The sequence below is a fragment of the Melospiza melodia genome, chromosome 16 (assembly GCF_035770615.1).
Source record: "Melospiza melodia melodia isolate bMelMel2 chromosome 16, bMelMel2.pri, whole genome shotgun sequence".
NCBI classification, from domain to species: Eukaryota; Metazoa; Chordata; class Aves; order Passeriformes; family Passerellidae; genus Melospiza; species Melospiza melodia.
Window position 1 is genome coordinate 1099333 of NC_086209.1, and position 9337 is coordinate 1108669.

The 9337-nt window shown below is 55.2% G+C and overlaps 1 protein-coding gene across 1 annotated transcript; it reads left to right on the plus strand.

The window, feature by feature from the left end:
* Positions 1–539: 539 nt before the first annotated feature.
* On the plus strand, positions 540–9334 carry LOC134425536 (chloride intracellular channel protein 2-like). Its single transcript, XM_063170206.1, has 6 exons — positions 540–924; positions 5296–5405; positions 5827–5952; positions 6937–7043; positions 7428–7609; positions 7754–9334. The coding sequence occupies exons 1-6, from the start codon at positions 868–870 to the stop codon at positions 7913–7915; spliced, it is 744 nt and encodes a 247-aa protein (XP_063026276.1). The 5' UTR covers positions 540–867; the 3' UTR covers positions 7916–9334.
* The last annotated feature ends 3 nt before the right edge of the window (positions 9335–9337 follow it).

Genomic DNA, 9337 nt, shown 5'->3' on the forward strand with positions numbered 1-9337 from the left:
CCTCCCATCCTACCATCCTGCTAAGCACCACATAGCTGGGCAGCTGCCAGGGGCACTGTGGGGCTCCCCACTGCTCCCCGGCATGCTTCAGCATCTTTTATCTCCTGCCTAGCTTAAGATTTTGCAGTCCTTCCCACCCAAGGGCTATGCCCCACCTTCAAAAAGTCAGTGACATGTGCCCAGACTGCTCCACTCAGCTTCCCTGAGCACTTGCCCCGTGCAGCCCAGCTCCTTGCAGCAAGGGGTGCTCAGACAAGCCACACAGGGATCCCCTGAGGGTGCCGGGCTGGGAGAGGAGCCCTACATTTCCTCCGGGTGGCTGCCTGTCATAATGCAGCTGCAGAAGGCAGCGAAAAGGTCAGCCAGGTTCACCCCAAACTGATAAGGAAGCCCTGGGGTACTGGACACCAGCATGAGGGTGGGAGAGTGGCAAAGGGCCAGGACTGGAGCAGCAGGAGAAGCAACAGGCAAGACACTTCCTCTATAGACCCCTGCTCCCAGCTGGGAAGACTTAGCAGCAGTGCTGTGGACCAGAGTTGCTGGGGATGCCAGCCCACTGCTCAGAGGCACTGGAGGAGCACCTGGGTGGGTGCGATAGACTCTGAATGTGACCAGATAGACCCGTGCTGAGTCACGTCTTTGAGGCCCTGCAGCTTCCTCCCTTGCTGGCGGGTCCTGGCACACACCCCATTGCTCCTCCCTTCTCAAAAGGAAGAAAAGTGTGAGCTCCAGCCCTCTGCGGAGTAAGAGCAGCCAAGAGGCCCAAGGCACTGGCCCTCTGAAAGCCTTCCCCCATCAGAGCTCTGCAGGGCACGGATCCACTCACACAGCAGCGTGCGGCCGGCGGTCTCTCCCCACACTGCAGGAATGGACAGTCGGCAGCACAACACCCCCAAGGAGCCTGAGATCGAGCTGTTCGTGAAGGTGGGTCTCAGGGGGGGCAGTGACTCTTTGGCTCACCCTCACCAAGATCCAGCTGGGTGCAGGTTTTCATGTTCTGTGAGGCTGGAGATGGGTACCGATTTCAGTGTCACTCGCCACAAGGGCTGGCTAAATGGTTGCCCAAACAGGGGGACTACATGGTGGTGTGGGGACTGTGGGGACTGTGGGGACTGTGGGTGTCACACTCAGCAGTCTGAGAGATGCCCTGGTCTTGTGATGGTTGTGCACCCCAGAGAAGTGGCACTGCTGGCAGCAGCATGATGAAGGACTGGGAACACACATGCTTCTCAAAACCCAGATAAGACAAGCCCCAGCCTGGGAACAACAAGCAGGAGGGCTGGCAGCAGCCACTTCAGCCTCTTCTGAGGGCAGAGTTATGAAACAAGCATGGCTGGCTTGGGGAACTGGTGCGGGACTCCACATGTGGGCAAGATGGGGCAGCACCACAGAGGGCTATTGGCTGAAAATGGTTTCTGTTTTTTTTCCTGTTAAGCAATTTGCTGAACCCTTTCCTTGGAATAGTTTAACTCTCAAGTTCAAAATATCTGCAGTGGCCATGGGCAGTGCACAAAGAGAGGAGCCAAAGCTGGTGGCCGGTGACTGTGTCTGCCCACAGCGATGCCAGGGGCCCTGCTGACAATGAGAAGGAGGCAATGCCTCTCTGTGCCACCTCATCAAGGTTTTAAGGGTGGTTTCTCTGTAGGCACTCGGGCCCATGGGCTTCATTGCTCTTCTCCTGGGGCAGTTTGGTGCCCAAAAGGTCAGAGACACCAGCTTCCTTGGCACAGGCACCCAGCAGTCCTAGGCACTGAATGGTGCCTTCCTTGGGTAGTAGTTAGACATATTTGCTAGAAAGGATTATCTGAGCCTTCCCAGGAGAGTTCTTCCCCTGTGCCAAAATTGTAGCCACAGCACTTCTTGATGGACATTGAGCTTTGCTGAGCTGGGTCTGGACAAGTGTATTCTTGGTAAAAGTAATCTGCCTTGAATTCTCTGCTTAACACTTTTCCTTGAGACGGCTGGAAAAGAAAACACATGAGGTGGCTGCAATGGCAGCGGCACATTCTAGGGGATTTTCAGAGGGAAGTGAAACAGAAAACCAGCAGCATCATCAGGACTTCCCCTGTGCTGTAATTCAGCGTGAAAAAACCGTCCTGGTTTGTCTGTTCACAGAAAAGTTGATGCTGTGCCTCCCCCTCCCAGCACTCAGGACTCAGTTTTACTTTTAAAGACACAGTGGCTCCAGCTGCTGACAGGAACCTTCCTTTGCCTTCAGCACCTCCCCAGGCTGGGAATGCCCCAGACACAGCTGTTGCTGTGAGCAGTGGCAGCTGTAAATCATGGGGAAAGCTGGTGCTCCCACACAGCATGGCATGGCATGGCAGGGCACCCTGCCTAACTTTCACTTTGGCACACACTGGAGTTACCATGGTAAGGATGGACAGGTGCAGAGCAAGTCCCACTTTACCCTGGGGTTGGGGTGGGTGGTTTCCAAGGGGCTGGCAGTTTCTCACCCTGCCATGTCCCTGGCAAGAGCATTGTCTTGTTGCCTGGGAGGCTCTCCCTGCCTGGGAGGAAACTCTGCTTTGGAGCTCCACCAGGCATTTAGCTGCTTTCTGGCTCTCGGGGTAGTTGTGGAAGCTGTGGTAGGTTCCATGGGGACTGAATATTTAGCAGTGCCCCAAGCAGGCAAAGCTGTTTCCTCCTCCCACTGCATTTAAGATTGTTTCACCATGGGGAAACCACAGGAACTGTGAAGTAGCTTTGGGGTTTCAATGCCCTATGCAGCCTAGTGATGCCTCAGAAAGTTGGGGCTAAAAGCCTGCAACCCTCCTAGAGATTCTGTGCTAGTCCACGCTGGGTTTCTCTATCATCTGAGGGTAAAAGATTGAGGAATGTCAGTCTGTGCCCTCCCCCCGCCCAGTTCCTGCGGCAGCGGGAGGAGCAGCCGAGGCTCTTTGGGGAAGGAAGTGCAGAGCAGTGACTCCCCCTGCTCCGTGCTGCTCTGCGGTCAGCAGCGAGGGACAGCACATGGCTGCAAGGCTCCTCTGAGGGCTCCTGGATCCCCGAGGCTCCCCCCACGGCCCTTCCAGGGCCTGATGCTACCACAGCAGCTGGTGGAGCTCCCCCCCAATTCCTCCAGATAAGGGTTTTGGCTCTGAGCATCCTGGTACAGGCCTGATTCTTTCTTCCGTCAGAGGCCATTTTGATTTTCTTTCCACTCTAGTCCGAAACTCCTCACCTCTCTCTTTTGAAAAGGGAAGGGGGAAGACCAGCCTGACCAACTCAGACTGGAGAGTGGAGCTACCAGACAAGCATGGGAAAACCTGAAGCAGGTGACCAGAGTCTATGCCCAGAGCAGGCCGTGCGACAGGCACCCCTCCCCTCAGTGACCCCCAGCCCACCCTGCCCCACCGCTGTCCCGATGCCCACCAGGGCTGTGTGCTGCCATGGCTGAGCACAACAGCTCCTGGGGGCACAACAGGACAAATTAAGCCCTCTCATTCCCAGCCTTGTGACAGGCCAGGGCAGTCGAAGAGAGTGCAGCCGGCAGGGAGAGCAGGGAGGAAAGCATTGGTCCTCATGCTAGGCAGCCACAAAAGCACTGGCTGTGCTGTTGATTCTGGAGATGCTCCACAGCACGGCCGTAGTTTGGGTCGTAGGTGGCAGAGGTGCTGGGGAGGGGCAGCAGAGATGCCTTGTGCTCTTACCCATGGGCAGCCCTTGAGGCTCTTCTCTGACTCTCCCCTCCAGCTCCTTCAAAGGAAGACTGAGACCCAGTTTCACTCCTTTCCAAAGAAGCTCTATTTGCTATCAATGACACAGGATGTTCCTGAGCTGTCGCCCCTCTGGGAGTATTTGCTATTAATACACACTGACCAGCCTCATGTGTAGATTTCAGTTTTACTGTTGGGCACACGTCCTAGGGAATCAACGTTTCTCAGTTCCCATTTCCTTCCTCAGATTTCGTGACATAAAAAATACTTAATAAAAGTAATTTTTGGTCCTCTGGAAGGACTGAAAGGTCTTGGCATGATAGAAAAACAGAACCCCTGCTCCAGCTTACTACCTGGAGTATTGGAAGATTGTTTTGATCCTTTACAGTCCCCCTAAAGGTGAGTTTGATGTCAGTGTTCTCTTCCTGGAGAAGCCGTGCACTCCATATTCCACAGGTTTTTGAGTGTCTGTGGTGAATTGTAGCACCTACCTCCAGCCCAGGAGAACCAGGCCCAGGTCTCTGTCTCTCAGCCATCCTGTCTTATGGTCCCAAAAGAGGTGTGAGCTCTGGAGCCATGTCCAGCTGCCCACCCTGGATGTTTTTGCTGCTACTTGACTCTGCCAGATCCTCTTAAATCTCATTGCCCTCCTGCTTAACCTCAGGGCTGCAGCTCACTATCATATATCAAAGCAGAGTGCAGAGCTGCCCACTAAGGCTCATGTCTCACCACACACGGCTCCAAGGGAGCAGCATCCTTCTGTAATAGGGCTGGCATGAGCTGTGCTGCTCCTCCCTGCCAGGGCAGGGTGGCCATGAGCTGGAGCACCACACCTCACATGCAGCTTAGGAACCTGGTAATTCTCTTAAAGAAGCTGAGTTTCCTGTGAGCCATTTTACCTCTTACCACAGCACAACTTCCGTCTCACAGCAGCATCTCAGCCAGGTTTTGTGAACGGGAGAACTTGCTGTATCCTCTTATCAAACTCCTCATAAGTTGTTTCAGTTGTTTTTGCGAAGGATATTTTCAGCTGCTACATAGCAAGGCAATGTGCTTCACTCTGCCTGTGTCTGTGCTCATGCAGAGGGGCTGCAAAGGGTTCCTTTAGCAGCTGACAGTCCGCTCTGTTTCCTCCCAGTGCTGTGTGGGATGCCAACACAAATTCTCTTTGGCACAATCCTCCAGCCTGGGGCAGGCTGCTGGGTGGCTCTTGGGCTGGCCACATAGTGCCGGGGTTTGTTAACCACACATGAGATGGGAGGCAGACATGATCAACACATGGAAACAAATTGCTATTTTCCTGGCAAACATGAGCTCATTTCCCTTCTCCCACTGTCTCCAGACTGGCGTCCTGGCCAAGAGGACCCTCCCTTCCTCCCCATCCATTAGCAAACACTTTCTGCCTCCTTCTCCACTTCCTCCTGGCTTGATCTCACATTTCAGGGAAGGATCCAACCCCTTGCATCCTGAGTATGCTCTTGGTGGCCCTCAGGGCCCTGGCTCAGGGTGGGTCCTACAGCTGAGCCCCCCGGAGTCGGGAGGGGCTCCCTGCAGTGTGCTGTACCCAGTGGCTCTGCAGGTCTGGGCATCCGGTCCGTGAAAGGGTTAAATCTTCATTTTTCTGCTTTCCTGGCAGGCTGGTCTGGATGGAGAAAACATTGGAAACTGCCCCTTCTGCCAGCGCCTCTTCATGGTGCTCTGGCTGAAAGGGGTCAAGTTCAATGTCACCACGGTGGACATGACCAGGTGAGGTGGCACTGAAGCCCTGGGCCAGCACTGGGGTGGGATAGGCCCTGCTCAGCTCTCCCATCAGCACTTCTTCCCCCTGCCTGCTCTGTAGCCTGTGTGTCCCTGCACAGGGACAATCACTGCCCACACACTGCCCACCTCACTTGGGCAAGTGTGGGTCAGCACGGACTTGGGCCACCTGCCAGTGTGCATGGCCCAGGGACTCCCTGTCCTGCTGGATGTGGGGATGACTGATGGACCACTGGGCAGATCCAGAGGCTGGAGAGCACTTGTCAGCTCCCTGAAGCCAGCAGAGCTGGGAATGTTCCTGGTCCTGTGCTACCTCCTAGTCCCCACCTCTGCTGTGGCTGCTTTCCTTGGGGACTGGTGGAGGCAGATCTGCTACAGGCTCTGAGCCAGCTTGTTTTCTCTGCTCCAGGAAACCTGAAGAGTTGAAAGATTTAGCACCGGGCACCAACCCACCCTTCTTGCTGTTCAACAAGGAGCTGAAAACAGACTTCATCAAGATTGAGGAGTTCCTGGAGCAGACCCTGGGTCCACCCATGTAACTGCAAACTCACTCCTTCCCCGTTTCGGGGCCTGTCACAGTGTTGTCCAGGGCGTGGCAGATTGGGGAACTGAGGCAGGGTGCCAGGAGGTGCCCCAGGGCAGCCCGGGCAGGCGGATTCCCCCCAGCCCCTGAGCCTGCTCTGCAGGGCAGCCCTTTGGTGCTGAGGGGCTGGGTCCCCTGGGCAGGGCACGGGGACAACAGGAATGGAAAAGAGGGGGAGGAAATGCACCAGCCATTGCACCCCTGCTCTGGGGGCAGAGGGGAAACATGGGGAGGTCCCTGCAGGGACCCTGGCACTGGTGGGTTTGCCACTGGCTGTGGCAGCTGGTCTTGAGGTAGAGGGGAATGTGAGACCACATTGCTTGTTTATGTTCAGTGCACTCAGCTAATGAAAGCAAATGCCCTTGCTTGACAGCAGCAATGCAGGTGACCCATAGGGTGGTTGGGGAGGTGGTCTTCCCTGAGCTCACTGGGGAGCCCTCCCCCATGCCCTGGGTGGCTGCAGGCCCCCCACTGCTGCAGAGGAAGCTCAAATACATTTGTCACCTGCCTCCTTGAATGTGTCTGCCTTGCAGCACACCCTGGAACGTGTCAGCAAACAGAAGACAGTTCCTGAGGAAGTCATGGGGAGCTTCTGGCTTCCTGAGACCCCTCTGTGCCAATGTGTGTCCTCTGGGCTGGGCCAGAACTGCCTGAAGGCAGAGCTCTGCCCTGGGGTTCTATTGCCACCAGTGTTCCCAAACTGTGGAGTATCTGCCCTGAGATTGTGTCCTGGCAAACAACCCAGATAGAAGACACAGCTCACAGGGTGGCAGCTGCAGTAATTTACATCATCATGATTCTCCCACAGACAGATGAACATCCCCTGCATCCTTCAGTACCAGCCCTGGGCTCTGTGGCCCAGGATCTGACACTGCTGTATCCCTGCTCCATCCCTGCTCCGTTCCTGCCTGCACTGACATAAATGTCTTTTCCAAGGTATCCACACCTGAGCCCCAAGTACAAGGAGTCCTTTGATGTGGGCAGTGACATCTTTGCCAAGTTCTCGGCATACATCAAGAACCCACGCAAAGAAGCAAATATCAGTAAGGACTGGGGTTGTTGGACTCTTATCAACCATGCTGCAGCACGAGAAATGCTTTTGTCTGCTGGCAAATCCTGCCTTGGGCTTAAGGTTCCTGCTGCCTGCCTCACCAAAACCTCCTTGGGAAATGGAGGGGCAGAGGGGAAGGATAAAGGCAGTTCTCTTTTCCCTGCACAGGGATAACAGCAGAGCATAGGGTGATGCTGCTGTAGTCCCCTGGGATCAGAGACGGGCCAGGGTCAATGCTGTGTCCTGATAGTGTGGCCCTTAGGGCTTTTTCCCTCTCTGCAAAACCTGTGGGAGGCTCAGGCAGCCCAGCACAGCCTAAAGCTTGCCTGGGAATGCAGGGCACACACTCACTACTCTTGGTTTCCCACTCTTCCAGATTTTGAGAAGGCCCTGCTGCGGGAGTTTCAGCGCCTGGATGTTTACCTGAACACTCCTCTCCCAGAGGAGATTGACCAGGATAGCGTGGAGGACATCACCATCTCCAAGAGGAAATTCCTGGATGGAGACCATCTGACTCTGGCTGATTGCAACCTTCTGCCCAAACTGCACATCATCAAGGTAATACCATTGGCCCCCGGGGCCAGGGTAGGGGGGGTACCTGCTCCAAGAAGAGTGGACAGGGAGTCCCCGTGCCAAAGCCAGAGAGTGAGTCTCCGCCAGGTCTTGGAAGTTTCAGCCTCCTCCTCCTTCACTCTCTTCTAGATTGCAGCCAAAAAGTACCGTGACTTCGAGATCCCAGAGGACATGACGGGCGTCTGGCGGTACCTCAACAACGCCTATGCCTGTGAGGAGTTCAGTCACACCTGTCCTGCAGATGAGGAGATCGAGCACACATATGCCAGCATTGCCAGGAAGATGACCTAGCGTGGGGAGGCGTGGGGTGGCAGCATTGCCCTGGCTCAGCCCTCCAACTCTGCAGCCCTGACACAACCAAAACCAGCTGATGGAGAGACTGGAGAGGGTTTACAACATCGCTAGCTCCTGCCTTTCAGAAACAGCACCTTGCTTCACAGCCCCTGCCACTGCCTCCTCCTTCTGTGCTGCTGGCTGCAGCCCCTGGGCACCAGCAGTGCTGACCAAATGTATATACTGCTCCCATCTGGGTGTAGCTGCATCCCTACTCCCCGAAAATGTTTCTCACAGCCTGTGACTATGTGTCATGGGAAAAGCTGAGGACTAGCCTCCTGCAGTAGCGCTTCCTCATCAAGAGATGACACCCCCAAATAGCTAGGCCAGCCCAGCCTCCCCATTGCCATCTGTCAGCCCTGCGTGGTCCCAGCCATCCTGTGCTTGTCGTGGGATCCCGGTGCTTCCCCTGGGCTGGAGCTGTTTGTATTTGCCTCTTGCCAACCTGCTCAGCACCTGGGGCTGGCATTTGGACAGCCCTCTCTTCCAAGACATCAGCTCCCTCTGAAGACACGGAAAGGCTTTGCCCATCACATTGAAAAATTGTGCTCACTGTTGAGGGCTGTGACATGGGTCTGACTCCCAATGGGACATGGGGGTAGGTGGGTGCTGGGGGTGATGCCTGGTGCAGCAGTGCCAGGACCTGCTATGGGCAGAAACAAAGGGTCAGGGGAGCTGCAAAGGGCCTGAGGATGAAGGGCTGAGGATCAGGGCATCCCTCCTATGACTGCCAGCACCCAGGGCCATGTGCTGCTAGCTGCAATGGCTCCTCCCAGCTCAGAAGTCTTTGTGCTTCGCCAAACCCCGCAGAGGGTGCAGCCATGCTCTAGCTCCATAGCCTCTAGTTCCCACCAACACTTCTGGCACCTGAGGCTGGGAGCAGCCACAGGGTAGGGCACACGTTTGGTTTCCACACGGGAAAGTCCAGGAGAACAGACAGCAGCTGTTTGGCAAAGTGCTGTGTCTGTGGAAAGGTGTGGGCAGTGCCCCTTGGCTCAGCTTGCCTTCATATCCTGTGTTGCTGACATGAAGCATCAAAGCTGCTCTGCACAGCCATGACATCCTATGTTCCCCCTCTGACACTTCCAGCTTCCCCAGGACTCCCACTAGACCTTGAGAATTCAGCCAGCCCTCCCTAACCAACCCCAGGCAAATGGATACTGTACAGTGGGCATGGTGGGTTCTGTGGGAACTGAAGAAGCGAGCAGAGCCTCCTCAGCCCTCACTGCCACTTTCCTCTTTGCACTAAATGTGTGTCCTCACAAGCCTGCCTCAGATAGTGCTGGCTTTGGGGACTGGGTCTGTTACTAATGGGTTTTGGTTTGTTGTTTTTTATAAACTAAACTAAGAATAGCAATAAACTATATTTTAATATGCCTT

Excerpts from the sequence above, each read along its gene's own strand:
- LOC134425536 (XM_063170206.1), top strand. The coding sequence starts at position 868 with ATGGACAGTCGGCAGCACAACACCCCCAAGGAGCCTGAGATCGAGCTG. Across the intron at positions 5,953-6,936 it reads CAGACCCTGGGTCCACCCAT|GTATCCACACCTGAGCCCCA; the intron begins GTAACTGCAAAC and ends GTCTTTTCCAAG. Across the intron at positions 7,610-7,753 it reads CCAAACTGCACATCATCAAG|ATTGCAGCCAAAAAGTACCG; the intron begins GTAATACCATTG and ends ACTCTCTTCTAG.